At 46.6% G+C, this 22,869-nt stretch overlaps 1 protein-coding gene and 1 non-coding gene across 6 annotated transcripts in view; both read right to left on the bottom strand.

Moving 5' to 3' along the window:
• Nucleotides 1-470: 470 nt before the first annotated feature.
• The window catches only part of CHD8 (chromodomain helicase DNA binding protein 8), a 53,712-nt gene continuing 31,313 nt past the window's right edge, over nt 471-22,869 (bottom strand). For 4 of the 5 annotated variants that reach the window (XM_025167362.2, XM_025167360.2, XM_025167361.2 and 1 more), the window contains 25 exons: nt 22,186-22,362; nt 21,489-21,632; nt 20,983-21,238; nt 20,419-20,632; nt 19,749-19,944; nt 19,042-19,209; nt 18,117-18,296; nt 17,275-17,385; nt 14,332-14,543; nt 13,041-13,240; nt 12,484-12,676; nt 11,948-12,037; nt 11,062-11,165; nt 9,782-9,896; nt 9,435-9,510; nt 8,570-8,624; nt 8,231-8,426; nt 7,677-7,885; nt 5,644-6,213; nt 4,599-4,747; nt 3,804-4,055; nt 3,178-3,285; nt 2,825-3,004; nt 1,650-1,772; nt 471-1,243 (listed from right to left, as the gene is read on the bottom strand). In XM_025167362.2, the coding sequence (XP_025023130.1) occupies nt 758-1,243; nt 1,650-1,772; nt 2,825-3,004; nt 3,178-3,285; nt 3,804-4,055; nt 4,599-4,747; nt 5,644-6,213; nt 7,677-7,885; nt 8,231-8,426; nt 8,570-8,624; nt 9,435-9,510; nt 9,782-9,896; nt 11,062-11,165; nt 11,948-12,037; nt 12,484-12,676; nt 13,041-13,240; nt 14,332-14,543; nt 17,275-17,385; nt 18,117-18,296; nt 19,042-19,209; nt 19,749-19,944; nt 20,419-20,632; nt 20,983-21,238; nt 21,489-21,632; nt 22,186-22,362 (4,764 nt within the window). In that variant the 3' untranslated portion in view covers nt 471-757. The remainder of the gene's footprint in view (nt 1,244-1,649; nt 1,773-2,824; nt 3,005-3,177; nt 3,286-3,803; nt 4,056-4,598; nt 4,748-5,643; nt 6,214-7,676; nt 7,886-8,230; nt 8,427-8,569; nt 8,625-9,434; nt 9,511-9,781; nt 9,897-11,061; nt 11,166-11,947; nt 12,038-12,483; nt 12,677-13,040; nt 13,241-14,331; nt 14,544-17,274; nt 17,386-18,116; nt 18,297-19,041; nt 19,210-19,748; nt 19,945-20,418; nt 20,633-20,982; nt 21,239-21,488; nt 21,633-22,185; nt 22,363-22,869) is intronic. The other variant, XM_007429331.4, reaches the window with a different exon arrangement.
• On the bottom strand, nt 9,580-9,687 carry LOC112540746 (small nucleolar RNA U6-53/MBII-28). The gene has a single exon (XR_003084834.2). It is a non-coding gene; the product is annotated as a small nucleolar RNA U6-53/MBII-28 (small nucleolar RNA).

The following is a 22,869-nucleotide window of genomic DNA, read 5'->3' as shown; positions in this document are numbered from 1 at the left end:
TGTTCCTTTTATTAAAAAAAAAAAAACAAAAGAAAAAAAGGAGAATCCAGCTACAGGAAGCTCTATCTTCTCTTCTCCCTCAGCCCGCTGCCACCCCAAAAACCCACCCTCTGACTTAACTCCCTCACAATTCATTCTTTCCCACAGCCTCGGCCATATTACACAAGACATATTACATATTTATAAATATAAACCCCACCCACACGGAGACAGGGGTATGGAGGGAAAGGAAAGGTGTCCTCCCCACCCTCCTTTTGCACTTATATTACAGCACGTGAACCGGGGTGGTGGTGGTGGTGAATGGAGCAGGCTGTGGGGAGAGCCAAAGAAAAGAAAAGGAGTTGCTACCTATATCCAGATCGTCTTAGCTCGATGGGGAGTAGGAGGGCTGGGTTGTTTTGCTGCCTCGAGACTGCAGTCACAGAGACAGTTCTCAGATGATATCAAGTGCTGCAGGAAGAGAGGCAGGATTTGCTCACCCGACCAACAGCCACCTTTTAATTTTTTTTTTCCTTTTTAAAAAATAAGCCGCACATGAGCACCCTTTGAGGCAAGTAGTTTTCCATCCAACCCTTGCTGGGTTTGAAGGGCCCTGCTTTGTCCTCCCAACAACCAACGTGGGACGAAGGGAACCCGACTGCCACGGGCCCAAACGGGCACCGAGTCTCTGGCCTTTCAAATTCAATGTCATGGGGACGGCTAGCCCCGGTGGGGCTGGCCCTGTTTGAATCCATCTATCTGCCCTTGGGACAAAAGTTCAGTCGTCCCCCTCCTCGTCCCCTTCGTCGCTGGAGTCAGAGTTGGCGGGCATCATCGGGTCGTCGTCGAGCAAGGAAAAGTCCCGTTCTGAGCTGGCGTAGCCCTGAGACAAGTCGTCCATCTCATCTTCCTCCTCGTCGTCGTCCACAGGCTGTGGGTGGCCCAAATGCAAGGGTGCAGTGGCGTAGCCAGCATGACCTAGTCCCGGGTGGAGAAGCGTGCCAGAGGATGTGGCGGCAGTGGCAGCAGCAGCTGCGGTAGGGAACGGCATGTATTGCAAGGCAGAGCCGTGGGCAGGGGTAGCTTGGAAGTGGGCATGATGCAGAGAGAGGGGTCCTGTGGCTCCTAACTGGACCCGGCCAGCTCCCATCAGAGCCATCATGTTGGAAAACTCCATTGGGGTCTGGCGGCCTCGTTTCTGTGCATTCTCAGCCCCCACTGGTCCTGGAAGGAGGCGATTCATCGTTGGATCCGGCAGAAAACCCTGAAGAGAAGCAGAGAATAATTAGGCCATGTTGGCATCCTGTGGCTGACCTAGTTAGTTACTCCCCCAATTAATGGGCTCACCCTGTGCACTGGCAGCACATTATTTCCAGTGATCCAGTCAAGTGTGAGTAGCCAGTCTCTGGCTCTCTCTTTTTTTTTTAAAAAAAAGGGAAATTAGTATGATAGAACTATGTTGGTACCACCTCAGATAGAGGTGGGAATGGGGATTTATCCACTATTTTCTGTCCCCTCTTCGTAATACCCAGTGTGTGTGGGTATGAAAACTAAATCGATGCCCAAGATCGAGTTCTTAAAGCATTTTTATAAACCACTGAAAAACTGAAAGCATAGTGAACTTTTATACTGAAACGTTAGGAAGGTTGTACTATCTCCTATTTAATCACCTTTTTGCCGTTGGCAGAAATGCCAGCTACCTGCATCCTCTCCAGTCCCACCAGACAGCTTGGCTCTATCGGAACAGGTTTTGGGAACCGGGGCCATCTGTGCTTCCGGCGTTCCTCCATGTACTGGAGAGAAGGGGAAAATAGGCAAGAGTTAGATGCTGCTTAGCGAGTCCAACAGCTCTGGCATGTTTGTGTGCATTTTATAAAGTCACCCTCTCTTCTAAAAGTTTTCAACATCTTTTGTGTCAACTCTAGCAGTAGGAAGAAGGATACATTCCCCAGAGGTCCAAATGTATAAACCAGGTAAATTCCAAGACCTACTAAGACTGCAACTCCATGATTTACACTTTCTCTGTGCTCCTTCATCCTTACCACTGCCATTCACTGCTTCTTCCATCTCTCCTTTGGCTACACTACACCCCCTTCTCCCTGAAGAAATTGGTCTCTACCCCAAGTTAATTGCATCAGGCACTCTGCTTCTTCCCAGCTATATTAGACAGAAGGAAGGAAAAGGACTCATAGCTCCTAGCTTTGATATTGGAATCTGTGTGTATGTGCTCATTTAGAATTCCTGACTGTTTTGGAAGTGAGGGTTTCAGTAGAGTGGTGTGAATGGGTGAGTGAGAGTACAACACCCCAACACAGGAGAAAATGAGAGAAGAGGAGAGCAAAGAAGGATGAGAATCCTTTCTGTTGATTGTGTACTCTCCTCCCTCTGGTCAAGAGGGTTTTAATAATCTCCTGGAGATTGTGTGGGTTTTATTCTCAGCCAGAGTGTTGGTTTTTTGAGACTAGGACCAGCAGCTGCAATTAGCAGCAAGCTTCTGAGGTCTCACTCAGAAGTGAAGTGGTTAGAGAGGCAACCTGTGGCCCTTTGAAAGATTTGGCGTAGGGTAGATCAGAGTATTCGACTTGAAGACCCCAAGTCTGATTTTAACTATTTCAGCTTGGTGGCCCTAAGAGTCACTGGGAAGATAAAATAGCAGGACATCTTAGAGGAAAGGCAGGATGTAAGGGTAGTTGATATCTTAGCAGGTTACAGCATCTTGAGTCAGAGAGCAGAGGGAGATATGATGTCTGTTGGTGGAAAGGACAGGTTTCAAAAAGGGAAGGGCAGAGGACCAGCACCCGTCTGCAAATGGGCAGGAAAGACACGTAGGTGAATGGATGCTTACAGCCAGGAAGCGAGGGTCTACAGCATACTCAGGGTGGGCCTGCAGCCACACCTCGAGGTCAGCCCGGCGGGGAGCCGCGTCGCCCACCAGCAGGGTCCCATCAGTCTTGTTCACCACAGGGATATGAGCCTCCAGGTCAATATCAGGGCCTCTCAGTGCTTCCAGACACTGCAGCTCCAGCTGAGATTCCAAAAGAAAGAAAGAAGCTGAAAAATAAGGGTCTCTAACATTGCTCTCCTGCCTCTCCTTGCAGCTTCAGTGGTACAGACTTGCTCCCTATCATTGATTGACTGATTGGATTTATATGGCCGCCCATCTCAAATACTGACTCTGGGCAGCTAACAACTGCTTACCTCTACCATCTTCTTGCTACTTTTCTTCTGGGTGAGAGCAGGCCGATCCCGAACAGTGCCATTTGGGACCAGCTTGTGCTTTTGGAAAGTCAATTTAATTCCTTCTTCCTAGGAAAACGCATGGAGAGTTAGGGCAAGGGTGGGGAACTCAGGACCCCACACCCCCACACCTCCCCTTCCCAAACAGCTTTAAAAGCTCCCCGGATTGGATTGCTGGAAGAAATAATTTAAATTGGTGGCACAAAAATCTGTTGATTATTTGCAGGGGAATCTAAGCTTCTAGACAGGATCGGAGGGAGTGAGGGGCCTTAGCAGATTCTATTTCCACCTTTAGTCTCTTCCCACCAAATGAGCTGAAACTGGCCTGCGCAATGGTGATTTCAGGCCATGGGGAACTGGGGAAGGGGTTAAGGGGGGGAATGGAAACAAGAGGCTGCTCTTCAAAATTGTACACCATGGAAATCTGGCCATTCTGCTGCTTTATTTGGGAGCTAAATCTCAGGGCTGCAGGGCTCCATGGATTTATAAATTCCCTACGATACAGCCACTTGCTTTGCTCAGGGACTCAGTCCTGGCAGTGGGGGATTGATGCTGTTCTTCCACACCCATACCCGACTTCAACTCACATCTTTGATCTGCACAGTAAACTCCTTCTCTTGGCCAGTGTGTCGGAGGCGGGTGAAAGAAGTTGTGCCTTCCTCTTGTGATGCCAGAGGGCAGATGTGAGGGATGGGAGAGGAGGTGTATTCTCCATGCAAGTGGGGCAGGCCTTCTCCCTGGCCAACACAGGGCACCACTTGGCCCTGCTGTGGGGAGGGCCACTTTCCAGACAGCACAGCCTGGCACACCAAGTCGATGCGGCTGATGAGTACACGGTCCTGCAGAACCAAGAGACAGAAAGAGATACTATTTCTGGGCAAAAGACCCCATAACCTGCAAGATGCTGTCAAATTCAATCCACATTTTCCCATTTGAGAACTGGGTGCCTCCAAGATATCTCAACTTTCTCTAACTCTTAATGCTTTTTCTGCCAGAAAGGTTAACTTATTTATATCGTGGACTGGGTATGCTGTACCCCCTAAGCACTCCCGCTGGGTAAGGGTTACCCCCTCACCCCTAATTAAAAAGAAAAATTTACCAAACTCTCATGAGAAAAAAAGCAGTCTTTCCTAATAGCTGCTTAGGGAAGTGAGAGAAGGATTTTGATGAAAACTACCAATAGTTCAAGTTGTACTCAGAAGTGGAGCAGGGACAAATGAAGGGATCATTGCCTGGGATAGACATTCTATTAAATGACCTGCTTCTGAATCCCATGGGAAGGGTAAAGGCAAACCCTGCTCAGGGTTGGAAATGAAAGAAGATGTTCTTGGTGCAATATACAACTTCAGCAGTGGCCCTGCCTCCTCTGGCTAGCCTGTTACCTTTGGCCACTCGTGGGCCCTTTGGCGCTCCTGCAGCAGCAGATCCGAGGCACTAGGCTGCGGGGAGTTCCCCTCATGGGAGGTGGGCAGGGAGAGCAGCGAGGACTCCTCTTCCTCGAAGAGCTTCCCGCCACAAGAAGCTTCTTCACCTGGCAGAAAAATAACAGTGAGAGGGTAGGAAAGGATAGGGAGTAGAAAGAGAATGCTGAGCCTGCTCCAGAGGAGAACCCAGGAGGACATGGGGTGGGTGGGTTAAATAGCCAGGACTAAAAATAGGTTTTTTTGGGGTGGGGGGCTTCTAAGCAAGCTCATGTATGCCCCTTTGCCAAAGCCAACTCAGGCTAGGATTGATTCAACGCTTGGCAGGAAGGCCAGCTGAAAATCTCCTAGTGTGCTGTTTGCAGGTTCTGTGACCAGAGAAATAAGGGACTGAAAAGGCCTTTAATAAAGTTGAGTGGCAAAGAGTACCTAATATGGAATGTTGTACTTCCTAAAACAATACATTAGAGAAAGTTAGGTACAAACATAAGTAAAAATGGCTGGTTTTTAGAGAAGAAAATTGTAGATTGATGCAGAAATTATAAGAGATTTATGACCAAATAAATGTACAAATGATACAGGCTACAGACACGCTGACTCAGCCATTACTAACTATACTTTGGTAACATAGCCTGCACAGCAAAATAAACCAGGATGCATTAACTACAAATAAATTGGGCTTTGAATCCTTATTATGCCTCAGTCAGGAGAATCTCTCCTGTGTTTAAGCTAACTTATTGGATTGTTATGAACTAGGGAAAGGAGAAGGTTGCCCTGAATTCCCTAGAACAGGGGCATAGAATACAGTTTTAAGATCTATGGCACCTGTTCAAAAGGCAAGTTAAAAAAAACAACTTTCCATTAACGAGCATTTCTCATTTTTAGAAGAAAGGCTATCTTCTACAGCCAATTCCCTCTGGTTTTTAAGCAAGCCCTTGATCATTTTCTTCTCGAGATGGGTGGGAAAGAAGAAACGTGCAATGAGGCGTCTCAAAGAACAGCTCACCCTCACTGTCATCAGAGCAGCCTGAGGAAGAGGAGCAAGACGACGAAGCAGAAATCTTGCTGAGGTCGAGTTCCGAGTCGGAGTCCTCAGCCGATTCAGGTTTCGGAGGCAAGGCGAGGGGCTGTTGCGGAGCGGGCAGCTCATTCAAAGGCGGAGCGAGGAGCAGGGGGGACGGAGCAGCTACTGTGCTGACACCTGGAAGGGGTAGCCCTGTAGGCTGGGGTGGCACGGGGGGCGGAAGAGGGGGCGTCCCTGTGCCCCCTGCCCGACTGTGCAGGTGGCTGAGCCGAGCCGCCAAGAAAGAAAAGTCTGGGTCCTGCATGATGGTGGTGTCAGTCTGGCTAAGACCATGGCGGGCCACTCCCCGTAGCAGCTCTCCATCGTGGCGCCCACACTGCCACCAAGGTGGCATCTCAGGGCCAGGAGACTGGCACAGGGCAAGGCGCTCCTCCAAAAGGGGATGGCACAGTACTTGTTCCCGCAGACGGCGCAGGAGATCAATGCGGTACAGGGTGCGGGAGGCCCGCTCTTCCGTGATGGGTTCAATGAACAGTGTTGGGTCTGGAGACTCTGGAGGAGAAGAGAAAACCAGGTGAGTCTGGAAACTTTCTATTTCTCTCCTTTTTTCACAGTTAAGTTGCTTCCCTTCCATCCCCAACTGCCTGAAGCCCTTATGGCCTACTTTCAGTACCCCTAGCTTTGCTGCAGATATTCATCAGTGAGATCCTCTATGTTCGCATCTCCAATGTGATCAGAATTACAAACCCTGAAGCAACATTCAGTCCCACTGACCTCCAAAGACTCTGGGCAAGGCTCACAGAGTCCTTCTGAACAACGCCACTAGACTGTTTAATGTCAAAAAATCCAAACATTTAAAATTTCAACACTTAAAAAAAAAAGTTAAATGTAAAAAAAATGGGAACTGTAATGGGAAGTGTAGCATAAATACAGAATCTTGGAATCTGTAAGAGGAATTTCCCAGCCTCACTTACAGTGAGTTAAACAGGGCAAAGTCTCTTTGTATGCTTTGAAAAGCTTCTTCCCGGGTTTCTCTTGGACTAAATTGCCCTTTATAAGATGAGCTGTCAATTGACTTTGCTATCTCTTGATTGTTCATATCTGTGTTCTTCTCTGTTCCTTTCCCAGCCTCCTGAAACAATTTGGAAGAAGTGCTTGGGAACTCACAAGAATGTAGTCTATCTCTCCCATTCATTAAAGTAACCCCTCTCTTTTCAAGCTTCAACCTTAACCTTAAAAAAAAAAAAAAAAAGCCACAGCTGCTTTTAGACTTCCATTAACTTTCATGAGTGGTCTCCTTCAAGCAGCAGTATTGTTTCTCAGGGTCATGCACAAGCTGGAGAAAAGAGAGGTATTTTGATGAATAGCAGAAAGGTGCTGAGCTCACATTCATGTCAGATCTGAACTACTTTTTAAAGTTATTTTCAAAGTAGACACAGCCTTAAATAAAAAGAATGTAAAAAGATTTCCATCTAAGCGAATGGCACACTTGGCCAGCCCTGGCTGATTGCAAAAAACACAGAAACAAAAACCTACTGTTTACAATAAAATAATACAGACAAGTCCACCTCATTAGTGGAATAAAGCTCAATTCAAGAGAGTCTTTACTTCTTGAACAAATGCCTGGCACTCCCAAAATTTATTGCACCCAACTGGCATTGTCTATCCCGTTCACAATTGAGTTGGATCCTAGGTCTGAACAGTCTCTTGAAGGCCCTGAGCCTCAACACAGCAGTTGCTGCAGAAGAAAGATAGGAAAAGAGAAGATCAGGAAACGTGATTTCTTTAACAACCCTTCCAGGCTTTACCTCCTCCTTTGCTTTTTAAAGCTATTCTGACTCTTTTAGGCCACATACTACTGTCTCCATTTGCTTCCCTGCTACAAAAGGAAAATTGCCAATTTTCAGCAATTATAATGAGAGAAGAGTCAGAGATTGCAGATCACAGGTCGCTAACCCTAGCCCAGTGCTACCGCGTCCTAGGGATTTCATACCCACTCAGACTCTGTTACTAACCATCACTTGCAGCAGGAGGAAGGCGGCACACCTGTCGACACATGGCCACAAAACCGTGGAAATACTTGGCTAGGCTCTCATCGGTCTTCTTGTCTAGGCGGGCAAGGGTCCGAAACCGACTCCAGTGGAAACGCATCGTGTCTGGATCATACTCCACACCAAATGTGGATACCACGCGATAGAAGTCTGACTGCTCACGACGTGTCCACCTTTGGATACAAATGATCATTTTGCTCCCCTGTTGCCCACTGAACTGATAGGCAATGTGGTCTTGCCTGTTGCTGATTGACTGCATTCGTACTTTGCCTTTTCTCTGGAATGCCCCAGTAGACAAAAATGGGGAAGGAAAGGTTCCTCCCCACTTTTTACCTTTTCTCTCTATAATTCTGCAACCAGCTTGGACTAAGACAAAGCAACTGATTCAGCGTTGCCCAATGATTCCATGATTGGATGGGGACCTGATCCATCCGTCTCAGGTTCTAGTACCACTTCACAGCCAGCTTCTCCAAAGAAAGTGGAAAAGAGAAGCGTGCAAAGCAGGCCCCAAAGATTACCTCTGCTGCTTCTCTCGACGCACCATCTCCTTCAGCTTGAAGGCAGCCTCACAACGCCGGCGACGCCGATCACCCCGCTCCGCAGCCTCCATCTTCAACTGCTCGCGCTTGTAGCTCCGCTGGAAGGCGGTGATTAGTCTCCGCAAGCGGGCTGTGAGCGCAGAGGCAGGAGGCCAGAAGAGGTTCCCTGGCTGGCCTAGAGAGTGATGGCAGGGATGGCCGTGTGACCTCTGCATCCTCCCAGCCTACCCCGGCTTTCTTCCCAAGGATGAGATGCTTATGAAGCTCAATGCTGCCACCACCTCCTTCACCAAATCCATTCACACAGTAAGTATTTACCTTCCTCCCCGTCCACCACCGATATTTCTTCATCCATCATCATCAGCGTTTCACCCTGGAATGGAGAGATTAATGCCATTAAGGTGGACTGCCAGAACTGACCACTACAGTTGGGGATGATGGTTTTTGGCCTGGGAGCCACAAGCTTGCTTTACTCTCTGGGGGCCATATAGGATGCAGCTGTATGGGGAAGCAGATGAAGTTTTCAAACCTATTTTTTTCCCCATTTGCCTCCATAAACTCAGCCCAAAGGGAAAATATAATTCCCATTAGTTTTAGTTTGCGAGACATAAAAGAGCCTCTTTTGCCCTTAAATTTCCCTCTAGCACCCAAAAAGCATGGGGGACGGGGTGGGGAAGCAGCCTTGCAAGGTGCAAATGGGATGCTCAGTGCCCACAGGCTGCCCGTAAGCTATTTTCCCCTTGTTTGGTACATCTGCAGGTAGTTTAATTCATCCTGAAGGATATTCTAACATTCAGACATCTAAAACAGTCTAGGAGAATTGGGATATCCACAGATAGCTCAACTACCATTCTCAGCATGCCTCCCTATCGGTTGTGCTGGCAAAGGATGTTGGGAGTGGTATTTCAGCTATAACTGAAGGACCACAAGTTCCCCACACATGTACCAAAGCACGTCCTTGACATGGCAGATTGCAGGTACAGGAAACAGTGGAGAAAAGGATTTCTTTCTAAAGGAGTCACTGGGATTCGGGTGGTGTAAAAATTTAATAAAAGCAATGACAACAAGCATCTTTTAGATTGAAAGGCAATGGGTTGAAAGGCAATATTTGTTTCTGGTTTTAAGACTGGGGCAAAAGCCAGTGATGGCCTGTATTAACTATGCAATTGGTTCATGATCCCACCTCGTCGTCCTGTTCCTTGGCAGGGGCTCCAACTGGTTTGTATTCTGGATCCTCGCAGTCCTTGTCAAAATCCACCCTGCCAGTGGCAGAAGAACTAGTGTGTTATGGCTGTGGAAATCCCCTTTCTTCCAACCCCTTCACAGGCACACCTCAGGTCTTCCCGTGAGAAGCAACTTAACTCACAGACACCCGAGTTCAGGGCCAGTTGACCCTCTCAGTGCCTCGGTATTAGCATGGCAAGTCATCATGAGTGTGCTCTTCTGTGCATCCTACACAGGACCACCACCCCCGTGTTCCCCATCCCCTATCCTCAGGAATGGCTTAGCTTGACACCAGCAGCCTCTCACCCCTCGCCCACGTCCGGACGATGCTCAGCAGCAATGGCCTTGTCATCAGGGCGGCCGGCTTTCTCCAGGAAACAGAGCGCAGAGTCGGCTCGCATGGTGTTGTACTTCTCGTAGCCTGAAGGGAGGGCCAAAAATCAGTTCAGAAAAGTGCCTAAATGGTTTGTAACCTCAGGCATTTAAAATATAAGGTCAAGACGCCCTCAACTCCTGTAAGGGACACAACTATGCAGTTCTTTTTGGAAATAGCACAGGCAAGGTATGCAACACCCCTGTCTTCTTGCAGGAAGGAGTCTAGTCAAAAACTTAGGTTCTCCCAGGTAGTCTTCCATCCATGTACTAAAAACACCACCTGCTGATGTTAAAGACAAGTCTCCGCTGGGTGCAGCTCAACTCCTGATGACTTAGTAGCGCTATTCTCTTGCTTTGCCATCTCCCTCTTGATGGATGGCTTTCAGCTTCCCAGTTTAGTCTCTGGCCCTGGGATTCCTCAGTGGTCTCCCATCCAAGAGTAACCAGGTCTGATTCAACTTCATTTTCAAGTCTAAAGTTGGCCAGATGCAGCCACTTGCTGAGATGTTCAGAACATACAGGCTCTTAGATTCTAGACCTCTGCACCCAGGAATCATCATTTTGCTTCCGGCCATAGTTTCAAGGTCATTCTTCTCAGAAAACGTTTGGATTGTGCAAAGTTCTTCTGGCATGTCTGATTATCTTCCACACTCTAGTCTGATCAGCAAGTATGTGCTTTGGAGGTGCCGAACTTCTTTCTAGTGCGTTCGACTGGCACACTGCTTTTTTAGTCCTCTACCCTACTAAATTTAGATTTAGTATACTTTAGATTTGGCTGCTTCTCTCCACTGATAGTTTATCTCATTTTTAATTGGTTTTAAACTTAGTTGCAAATAATTTACGTTTATAGAATGGGAGGGTAAAGATACTATTAATACTGACGCTAACGTTTAATCCAGCACTGAGGAAGGTGGTGGTGGACCAAATGACCTCTTAGGAACCCTCAATTCTTATATTTTTTATACTAATAAATGAAAAAGAACAGGTTGGTTTTTAAACCCTGGCCTAATTACCAAGTTCTGCCAGGAACGGATTTTCTCATCTTCCCTCAGCCTCCCGACTGCATTTCATTTTTATTAATTTGACCCAGAACAAAGGCTGACCCAAATACTTAATTTCCATCCAAGTGCAATTTCAAGAATACAGCCTATCTGTTTGCCCACTCCTCACTGCGGAACAAAGGGCCATATCTATCCAGAGGTATTACTCACCATGTTTGAAGACCCCAAGAAGCAAAGACTTGTCGGCTTCTGTGTCCCACCAGGCCGTGGGGACTTCTGCCTGATCCACTAGCGGAAACCAGATGTCAATTTCGCTGCAGAAATTAAAGTGGGAAATGGAAACAGGGAAGGCAAAACAAGGCAGACAAAGCGTGAGATATCAAACAGGAACCAATACAATGTATTGTCGAAGGCTTTCACGGCCGGCATACGATGGCTGGTGTGGGTCTTCCGGGCTGTGTGGCCGTGTTCTTGAAGTTTTGTTTCCTAACGTTTCGCTGGGCACAGAGAGAACTGCTCCTGCCTGTGCTCCTGCTCTCTGAAGATGCCGGTCACAGGTGCTGGCGAAACGTTAGGAAACAAAACTTCAAGACCACGGCCACACAGCCCGGAAGACCCACACCAGCCAGGAACCAATACAACTTTCCAAAATTCTGGCTCTGCAGCAGAAGTTTCATTCATAGGCCTCGGAGTGGATTGCACCGATATGCAGCACAGCAATTCATTTAAAACAGAGAAAGAATAAGATTTGCTCTTTCGCTAGGGCAAAATCTGTCTAACAGAATAACTGACTTTGAGAAGTAAATATATTTCGTAAGGAAACAAATAATCCCAGAACTTGCTAAGGTCTCTCATCTAAGAAGAGTCACCTGGTGGGTGGGCACCCTTAAAAATCGAAGAAACAAATAACAAACAGATAAAATAAAAGGTTTCTACCATGAAATCCATTAGGTCAATCACTGCTTCCCATCCCAACCCAACTTGTAGGTTTGTTACAACTGCGAGGTCATCATAAAAAAAAAAAAAAAGGCATATCAGTAGGTAGGAAAAAACACACAGAACGCCCTGGGCAACCTTTGTAAAGGTGAAATTTTACCTGGAAACAGCACCTGCCAACACTTTCTCAGCCTGGTCCCCAATCACCTCCTGACGTAAGTAATAAAGCATGCGGACTCTGAGCAGCACCCTAGGAGGAAAATAATGCCTTTCTGTTGGAAGACCTGAGCATCTTCTGTAGAACTGCACCCACTGGTGTTCCAAATATGTGACAAGGGCAACAAGAACTGTTTTCTTTTTTTTCACAGATGGGGCACATCCATGCCAAAGCAGCATGGAGGAATCAATTGCCATAGCCTGCCTTTCCCCTTTAGTAGACAGAAAGGCATGAATAACAAACCAGGTAATAAGGACAACACTACATCCATGCAATTATTTTTCAGCCCCTCCAGCAAGAAACTGAGATAATGACAAAGCTAGAATTTTGGAGAATGAGGTTGGGATCTGGCACTACTTGTCTACCATAATGGAGCTCCCATCATCTTTTCTGCATGGAAGAAGATTGGGATCTAATGGTTGGCTGTGCTGGCTATACAGAAGCCCTGAGCTGGACCTCCCTGCACCTCCCCATCTTACTTGTTACACTGGTGCTTGAGATGTTTCTTGTAGCCCTCGTCTTGGAAGAGAGTGTCCGGGTTGTACTTGTGGATCCATTCTGCTTTCTGGAGATCAAATGTGGTCTGGGACTTGACTTTCTTCCCCTTGCGGCCCCGTGGAACCGGGATGGACAGGCCTACCCGAGGAACAGGAAGGGAGCTCAGAGCAGGGGCTAGGTACAACATGGAACCAGTGCAATAGGGATTAGGTCACCCCAGCTTTTCCAGAGTAGCTCATGCTCATACAGACAGACACAACACAGAGGGAGCCACTTAGGGACAATGTAAGGGCCCACCAACAGCAAAGGGACACTAGTGGAATCAGTATTGTCCCATTTCCCAAGTGTCCGCCACTGTACATTCTCTCCACCCCTGCAAAGGGCTAGGTGGCCAAAATCTAAAGAGCTCACTGACCAATAGCAGCTCCAGTTGGATCAAAGTCTTCTGATCACAACAGTATGGACACGAGGGTGTGGGCATCATTCCTAATAGACAGCAATAGGGGGGATATAAAAGGAGCCCCTCCCCTCCACTTACCCGAGTGGTTCTGAAGCTCCTTGGCTTTGCCATTCTCAACTGGGCTGATGAGATCCCAGATGAATCCTTTGATGTTCTCATCGCCCCGATAATGCATCAAGCAATAGACCAGGATGGCACGGCAGATGGTCTCCACATCCCGCTCGGACATGCGCCGCTTGAAACGTCCATGCGAGAGGATCTCCCTCCAGCGGCCCCAGCTGCCAGGCAAACCAGCAGAGACAGAGTTGAGAAGGCAGGTAAGGGAAGGGCCCTATCTCAGAAATCAAGGTGTTCTTTTTCAGCAACCATGGCTACAAACCCTATGCCTGCTTCTCTGGGGAGCAAGAAGATGCTACCTTCACGGGGATTTATGTCCAGTTAAACATAGAGAGAAACCCTTTGAGCCATTAAAGGAGTGCTCTTCCCCATTCACATATGCCCTGGCTGGAACATCTCAAGTGGCACCAACATTTTAAAAAGACCCCTTTCAATAAGCATTTTGCCTCCCAGCATTTGTGCAGATTAAATTACAAGGTCTCCACATCAGAGAACCAGTCATTTCTCCTTCAGGGCAGGTCTGGATGCTTTGCCACGTTCAAACATTTTAAACTGACTGATTAAACCCTGACTTTTGAAGAAACTTCCTCCCCTTGACTGATCTGACCATAGACTTTGTGTGTGTCTCCTGATTCCAGAAACCAATTACACCAAGTTAACCCATTGGTCCATACAGCTCAACACTTCCTATTCTCATCCCCCAAGAACTCCAGGTTGGAGTCTTTTCAAAACCTACCTACAAAATCTATTATTCATCTTGAGGTCTCCTGCACACAAAAGCTTTTAGGGTGGTGAAGAGAAGTTCACAAGTCCACCATCCAAAGCCAAATGCAAATTAGTATGGAGGTGGGCACAGAAATATTCTGTGTTAACTATGAAACACACACATGATCCAGGGATTAGTTTCTGAATCAAAACTACATTTACCCTCCCCCACCTCTTTTTGGCAAATAAGAAAAAGCTACTGTTTCTTGCCTCAATCAAACTAATTGCCAGTTTAATTTTGGAATGTTTCTAGAGTTAAAACAATTAGGAGTCAAGCTAATTGCCAACCTGTATTTTGAGAAAAACGGCCCACCGTGATTTTATCTCCTTGAGGAACTCTCAATAAGCTTCCAAGGTACCTCACTCCCCTCTCCCCACAAGGAATTGGATTAATGCACCCATGTACCCCCCCTCCCCTACAGCTCCAATAACTCTTCTTTCCACACACCCCATTGCTCTTCATGAGGCCTCCCTCCATGCCACATACCCATAGACCAGCAGTTGTTTCTCCACCTGGAAGCAGTCGGTGCGCCCGTACGAGTGGTGGAGTGGATGGTGGTGCCGGTCATGGCGCCGGGAGCGTGGCCGGTCATCATCATCACTCTCCAAGTCAGAGAACTCAACCAGGTCGTCATCCTTCAGGGTACTGAAGTGGCGAGTTTGCTTGCGCACCCGGGGTGTGTCGATCACCAGGTTGTTCTGTAGGAGTTGGAGAGGAAAGCCCTCTACATCTCTGAACATGCCTCAATTCTTCCATGAACAATTCTCACTTCTCCCCTGCCTTCGTCACAGAACCTCAGGACTTGGAGGTGGCCATTCAGGCCATGGAATCCAAGTTCAACTCAGTATAGGAATGCCAATTAAGCAACTAACAATAGTTCAGCTTTCTTTTGCTCAGTGGTCCAGGGAAGGGGAGCCCACAACCTCCCTTGCTAACTGACCCCATGGCTGAACTGCTCTTATTATTAAAAAGGGTGTTTTCTCCTAACATTCAGTTGGAATCTGCTTTCCTAAAATTTAAAACCACTGTGCCATGTTCTGCATTTGAATAATACAGAATGTCATACCGAGCTTCAATCTTTTTGAAGCTGAACCTTCCCAGTTTCTTCAATCTCTTGCAGAAGGATTTTGTCCCCAATCACTCCCACTGTTCCTTATCTAAAGTGGTTTTGGTTTGCCTGAATCCTCCTTAAAACAAATGCCCAGATTTGACAGTTCTAGGAATGAGGTCTGACCATACCTAACAAAGCAGAACTACAGTGGGGCAAAAAAGTATTTAGTCAGCCACCAATTGTGCAAGTTCTCCCACTTAAAAAGATGAGAGAGGCCTGTAATTTTCATCATAGGTATACCTCAACTATGAGAGACAAAATGAGAAAAAAAATCCAGAAAATCACATTGTCTGATTTTTAAAGAATTTATTTGCAAATCATGGTGGAAAACAAGTATTTGGTCACCTACAAACAAGCAAGATGTCTGGCTCTCACAGACCTCTTTAAGAGGCTCCTCTGTCCTCCACTCATTACCTGTAGTAATGGCACCTGTTTGACCTTGTTATCAGTATAAAAGACCCCTGTCCACAACCTCAAACAGTCACACTCCAAACTCCACTATGGCCAAGACCAAAGAGCTGTTGAAGGACACCAGAAACAAAATTGTAGACCTGCACCAGGCTGGGAAGACTGAATCTGCAATAGGCAGGCAGCTTGGTGTGAAGAAATCAACTGTGGGAGCAATAATTAGAAAATGGAAGACATACAAGACCACTGATAATCTCCCTCGATCTGGGGCTCCACGCAAGATCTCACCCCGTGGGGTCAAAATGATCACAAGAACGGTGAGCAAAAATCCCAGAACCACACGGGGGGACCTAGTGAATGACCTGCAGCGAGCTGGGACCAAAGTAACAAAGGCTACCATCAGTAACACACTACGCCGCCAGGGACTCAAATCCTGCAGTGCCAGATGTGTCCCCCTGCTTAAGCCAGTACATGTCTGGGCCCGTCTGAAGTTTGCTAGAGAGCATTTGGATGATCCAGAAGAGGATTGGGAGAATGACATATGGTCAGATGAAACCAAAGTAGAACGTTTTGGTCTAAACTCAACTCGTTGTGTTTGGAGGAGAGAGAATGCTGAGTTGCATCCAAAGAACACCATACCTACTGTGAAGCATGGGGGTGGAAACATCATGCTTTGGGGCTGTTTTTCTGCAAAGGGACCAGGACGACTGATCCGTGTAAAGGAAAGAATGAATGGGACCATGTATCATGAGATTTTGAGTGAACACCTCCTTCCATCAGCAAGGGCATTGAAGATGAAACGTGGCTGGGTCTTTCAGCATGACAATGATCCCAAACATACTGCCCAGGCAACGAAGGAATGGCTTCGTAAGAAGCATTTCAAGGTCCTGGAGTGGCCTAGCCAGTCTCCAGATCTCAACCCCATGGAAAACCTTTGGAGGGAGTTGAAAGTCCGTGTTGCCCAGCGACAGCCCCAAAACATCACTGCTCTAGAGGAGATCTGCATGGAGGAATGGGCCAAAATACCAGCAACAGTGTGTGAAAACCTTGTGAAGACTTACAGAAAACGTTTGACCTCTGTCATTGGCAACAAAGGATATATAACAAAGTATTGAGATGAACTTTTGATATTGACCAAATACTTATTTTCCACCATGATTTGCAAATAAATTCTTTAAAAATCAGACAATGTGATTTTCTGGATTTTTTTTCTCATTTTGTCTCTCATAGTTGAGGTATACCTATGATGAAAATTACAGGCCTCTCTCATCTTTTTAAGTGGGAGAACTTGCACAACTGGTGGCTGACTAAATACTCTTTTGCCCCACTGTATACCTTCCCATGATTTGAAAACTTCTGTTGATGCAGTATGGAAACTGTATTTGCTTTTTCTGCAGCCACGTGACAGACTTGGCTTATACTGAATTTGTAATCAACCACTTTTCCAGAATTATTTTTCACAAGAACCATTGTAAAGCCAGTTATATTTCACCCTATACCTGCACATTTGGCTTCTCTTTCCTGAGTGAAGAACTTTGCATTTGCCTCTGTTGAATTTCATACTTGGGAAATTTCATACATATGAAGATCTTGCATTTTCATCCCATTCCTCTAACTAATCAAGGTCATCCTGAATTTAACTTGTGTCTCTTAGGATATTAACTCTCCCATCCAATGTTATGTCTTCTGCAAATCAGATAAGCAAGGGCAATATCCCTGAGTTACAACTGGACCACTGCCTGTTCTGGAGGATTTGGTTTTGGAGTAGAGGAAAAAATAATCCGTAATCCACACAAAAAGGATTTTGTGCCATAAAATACTGAACTTCATGCAACCCCTTCCTGACTCTTCTATTACTAGCCCAGCCAGTCATACAAGTTGACTCCATCCCTCTTCCCAATCCAACACACCTTACTATTCAGCAGATCCAGGTCTAAGTCTGCCTTCTTGGCCCACTTCTGCCAGAAGTTGGGGTCATCCAGAGCAATATCTGTCCTGTTTTCAGAGGCCACAAAGCTTGCCTGGGAAAGGAGAAGAGGCAAAACAAAGGAGGAACAGTTGGATATCATTCTTACTGTGAAGTGGACTTCACACACACATGTCTGCTAGATTTGCACAACCCACCAGTCTAGTGGGGATTAGACAGTTTGTAATTCAGTGTGTTGTGGGAAACCCAGCCATTGCTTTCATGTGTTTGGTGAACCAGACCATTACGATAAGCCAGACTTTGGCTTTATTTGCTTGAGCATAGCATGTTACGTGAATTCAACAATCAGGTTTTATTAACTTGGATTTAGTGTATTGTGTGAACCCACACAAGTTGTTTTTCCAAAGAACATAATATCCCCAGTGTGAAATCTGGTTCGCCTTTGTCTTAAGAACAAGTAGATTCTGGACCTCATGGCTGTATAGGCACACGGAAGGAAAGATGAGTACTATGGCACAGCTTACTTCAGTAGACTCTAGGCCCTTTGGCAAAGCCTCCTTAAATTCAATCTTATTAGTGCCCAACATTCTATAAACTATTACAGATTAGAGTAAACTCCAGGACAGGAATGGAGTATATCTTAGACAGCATCGAGAGTATTTATGGCATGAACAACCTTGCTTCTTTTTGGTTCTTGATTCCTTCTCTGCACACATCTACCCATCAGCCTTCTCCAAATGGAGTTGGCATCACCCTGAATGATAGCTGAACTCTTGAAGAACTGTTTGTTTTTCAACAGGAATTAGGGATAGGGAATATGGCTACCTTGGCAAAGGTGGACCCTTTTCCTTCACTCTCAATGGTGATGGTGGTGGTGCGCCGAAGAAGAATCTGGTCAATATCTTCTTCGCAGAACTTAGATCCTTCATCATCCTCTTCCATAATGGCGGCATAGGCCCCTTTGCGTAGCAAGTCCTCAATCTCTTTCTTTGAAAATTGCTGAATCTGATGGGGGGTGGGGGAGGAAGGAAAGATCATCTTCTCTTCTCTTTTGGTTAGACTGGAGCCAGTACTAAAACAGTCCAGTCCAGCTACACAATCAGAGGATTATGTTTCTGAAGCAATACCAGTAAAATAAATAGGAGCCAAACCACACAACTGTAAGATTCATGCTTCTCAACAAAAATAACAACAGTTGATGGTAAGAGCCCAGCCGTGTCGCTAGGTGTTCTGTGCTTTTCAAGTTGTACCACCCCCCCTCCCAAACTCCAAGGCCTGGCCACATAATCAGAAGAATTGCATTTTTTGTTTGTTCCCTTGCATTAACCTGATGGTGGTGCAACCCTGCAAAAGACAGATGCTCCCTTACTCAGCACATAAGTCTCCCAAGCAAGAGAAGCTTCCACCTTAAGCATTCAGCCTGGTGCATGGAGATTGAATTTCTGTTCTGGGGCTTTTTCCTCCCTGCTTCTTTCAGCCCCACTATGCATACCAGATCAAGAAAGTAGGAAGGCTAAAACTATTTTATCATATTCCAAGTCTGATTGTGCTTTACTCCCCACTCCCCCCCAATACTCCTGTGAACTAAGGAGATGTTTGTCTGAGCGGTTTCCTCCTCCCATCAGATTGTTTTGGGCTCCAGTCACGCTTCTTGCTTCATAACTCTGGGAAGAGATCTGGCTTATCTCCATCAAGGTCATCTTCTCTACCCTCCACAGCCTCCCTCTCGGCCACGGCTGCAAACACTTACCCCCGTGATGCTCCCTTCTCGCCCGCTCATGGACTGCAGGACAGCCTTGTCTAGTCCCAGCTTGAGGCTGGCTTTGTCAAACATCTCACGCTCGTAGGAATTCCGAGTGATGAGGCGGTAAACTTTCACTGCCTTGCTCTGTCCGATGCGGTGGCAACGAGCTTGTGCCTGGAGAAAATGGGAGCAAAAGGAGGCATGAAGGTTGCAAGCATCTTTCAAGCCCGGGAGAGAGACAACTTTGTGGGGAAAGAGGTTCTTTTTATCAAACAAATTGTGTCTTAGCAGACAGAGTCCAAGGTCACAGTTTGGGTCAGTGGGAGGCCCCCTTATGCACAGAATAGTCCCTCAATGTCATCCTACCACTGGAGAGAAGTCTGCCCAAATTGGAAACTGCTGGTGGTACTACTACATGCCTCCCTTAACGGCATGATACACACCCAATTTATTGTGGGAATCTGACAGAAAGAGAACTAATTGAAGGAACAGGGAAGGAGATTTGTACATCCCATTTATATTCTGCTCGCCACCCCCACCAAGAAGATACGTATGTCACTACTGCTCTTTGATGCTCACCATCCTACAAAGTAGGCAAAACATAAAGGACATGCTCAAAATCATGCACCGATCAACAGAACGGATGTTTCAAGCCTTGTATTTCTGGCTGCCAGAGTCTGATTCTCCATCCACCCCAGAGACCCCAGCAGTACCTGCAAGTCATTCTGAGGATTCCAGTCGGAGTCGAAAATTATGCAGGTATCGGCAGCTGTGAGGTTGATCCCCAGACCTCCCGCCCGGGTGCAGAGAAGGAACACGAAACGATCCGAATCAGGCTTGCTAAAGCGGTCAATGGCAGCCTGCCGCAGATTCCCACGCACCCGCCCATCAATACGCTCATAGAGATACCTGCACAGGAAACATACAGTATTCTGCAAGATAGGCTGTGACACCTGTGTCAACATCTGAACCCATTCTTCTCCACCGCAGACACTCACAAACATGCCTCCAGTTTGAGTGGAAAAAAGGAAAAAGCTGGCTACCACAAATTCTGAATTAACACTGCAACTATGGACAGTCTATCAAGAAACTGCACAGCCCTGACTTCATCTGTTTAAATGTGGCCACCTCCACAGCGAACACGCCAAATCCTTCTGTGGCTGTGACATTTTGGTAGGTTGTAACTATGCTTTTTAAAAAGTTGCCGTTTTAAAGGTACTGTAACATTATGGGTTGTAGAGGACACAATGTTAAGATTTTTAGCTACAAGGATTATGCTGATTGTGAAAAGCAGGTCATGAATATTAGAAAGAAATGAATGCATCAATGAAATAGGCCTATGGAATAATTTGGTTTGGAGGTCCTCTCTGCACAAGCTCTCACCTCTTTTGGATGAGGTAGTCTTCTAGGATGTCAAGGCAGCGGACCATCTGGGAAAAGATCAGCACCTTGTGTCCTCCGGCTTTCAGTTTAGGAAGCAGTTTATCAATCAGCACCAATTTCCCAGAGGAACGCACCATGGCCTGCAGGGGAAAGTCATGGGGCACGTGGTGGTGGCAGGAGTCCCGAAACTCAGTCAAGATCTTCTCCTCTGCACCTAGTTTTGGGGAGAAAGAAATGCAGATACAGAAATTATCCAAGATTGTGGACCAAACTTGAGAAATTAGAACATACCAAGCCATTGCAAATGGCATTTTGATCAACCAATGTCCCTCACTTGCTGTTTCTACTGACCCTTATCTAAGCAGGATACTCTCTGTGCTTATGAAAAGATCCCAGAAGGCTTCTAAGCTCCAAGCTACTAATTTGTGTAAGCTTATTTAGCAAGGAGCAACTTCCCCAGATCTTTCCTTCCAAAACTCCATTCTAGGCAACTCAATTCTTCCATTCTCCAAACCCAGAAAGGCCCTCTCTCTTGAGCCTTTCCACCCACTTGCTCACACTTACCATTGATGAGGTAGGGATGGTTGCAACACTTGCGTAGCTCCATCATGGTGTTGAGAAGGTTGGGCATGTTGCTGTGCCCTGCCCCCTTAGAGAGGAAGTTGAAGTTCTTCTCTAGGATGGCCCGGTAATACTTCTTCTGGATGTTGGTCAGTTCTACCTCAATGATAGTTTCCTGCTTGGGGGCCAAATTCTTCTCAACATCCTCCTTCAGCCGCCGGAGCATCATGGGCTTCAAGATTGCCTGCAGTTTCTGCACCTGGAAGGTTGGAGAGAGCAGTGGTTAGAGCCCTTGCCATCTTGAGGAGGACCAAGCTAAGATCAAACCAGTTGCTCTGGAGCCTTGTCTTCTTAGACAGACAGACTGAGAAAGACAACCATCTCTTGAAGAAGTTTGAAAATGCAGGTACTTGAGTGGGAAAATAAGCCAGACAGAAAGCTAAAAGCAGCAGAAATGGGAGGCTCAGAAAGAGGAAAGAGTGCCAACATCCTCACAGTTTTTTTTTTACCTGCTCCTCAGTTTTGAGGTCCCCAAAGTCCTTAAGGAACTCCGATTCAGAGGGGAATTGGGAGGGTTCAAGGAAATGCAGGAGGCTGAACAGTTCCTCTACTGTGTTCTGGAGAGGAGTGCCTGTCAATAACACTTTGTGCTCCTAAAAGGGAGGAAGATGGAAGAGACATCAAGAAGATGATGGCACCACAGTACACGGATTTCAGAGCAGGAGGAGCAACCAAGGCAGAGGTGGGACATTCTTTTGGGCCAAAGGATACCATTTTTAATGGAGAAGGGACTCCTGAAAGTCACAGGAGATGTGCACTGATGTCTCAATAACACCAGAAAAGAGGCAAGACTTCTTTTTTTTGAGGGGGGGGGTTCTTACTGAAGTGTGCTAAGTCTATTTTGATCCTCCCCTTTTTTTAAAGCAAAAACTGTCACTGAATTTTGGCAGCTCTGGGGGTACAAAAATGGGTCTAGATGCCCAACCCTGAAGCTAGCAGGCTTGTTTAAATGTTGAGTGCCCATTAATTCCTATCCCCAAACTGGCAAGTCTAAATGTTGGGGGTGGTCCTAAATGCGCATCTCTAAAGTAGCAAATGCAGCAACATATCTGTAAACATGCTTTTTCCCTCCAAAGTCTCTCTCTTTCCAGCTTTACTGTCCAGGAACTTGTTTTCAAAAGCAGACAAGAATGCTCTGGCCCCTACCAGGTCCATATGCTTGAGGCTGTCCAACAGTTTGCAGTTGCGATTCTTGAGGCGGTGAGCTTCATCGATGATAACGCAGCGCCACTCAATCTCCCTCAGCTCGGGGCAGTCCGACAATATCATCTCAAAGGTTGTGATCAGAGCGTCAAACTTGTACGCGCCTGGGATCAAGCGACCCTGTTGTGGGTAGAAGCAAACGATAAATAGACTTGACTCCCAGTGATGTCATCAGCAGAGCAGTTTTCTTGGCAATAATTTGGAAAACGTTGGCTACTGTCTTCCTGGATGTCTGTGTGACTTCCCAGTCCAGCCTACAATCCTGGGTTCCTCTGGTGGTCTCCCCCTGAAGTATTAACCACACCAGATCCTGCTTAGCTTCAAAGCCCAGACAAGATCATCCAAGTACTGTCCCCTGCTGAAGTGGAAGAAGATCCATCTGCAGGGTATAAGCATTCAGCAAAATCTCCCCTCTAACCATAATGGCTTTGCTGCCTCCTAGAGGAAATACGGAATCTTAATGAATTTCCTTAAGCATTTAGATTTACCTTACTGAAAATCAGGTGGCGTTGATTGAATTTTCATAGAGACAGAGTTGGGAAGAACAAGCAATACAGCATATTGGCACGTGTCCTTTGTTCATTACTACGTTGCAGTCGCTCCCTCCCATCTCAACGACAACCTCTC

This window comes from Python bivittatus, unplaced genomic scaffold (genome assembly GCF_059951505.1).
Source record: "Python bivittatus isolate LINGU-HERP-01145 unplaced genomic scaffold, Pbiv_v1 ctg000430_np1212, whole genome shotgun sequence".
Taxonomy (NCBI): domain Eukaryota; kingdom Metazoa; phylum Chordata; class Lepidosauria; order Squamata; family Pythonidae; genus Python; species Python bivittatus.
The sequence above is the reverse complement of the archived record's forward strand: the minus strand, read 5'-3'. Positions and strand labels throughout refer to the sequence as shown.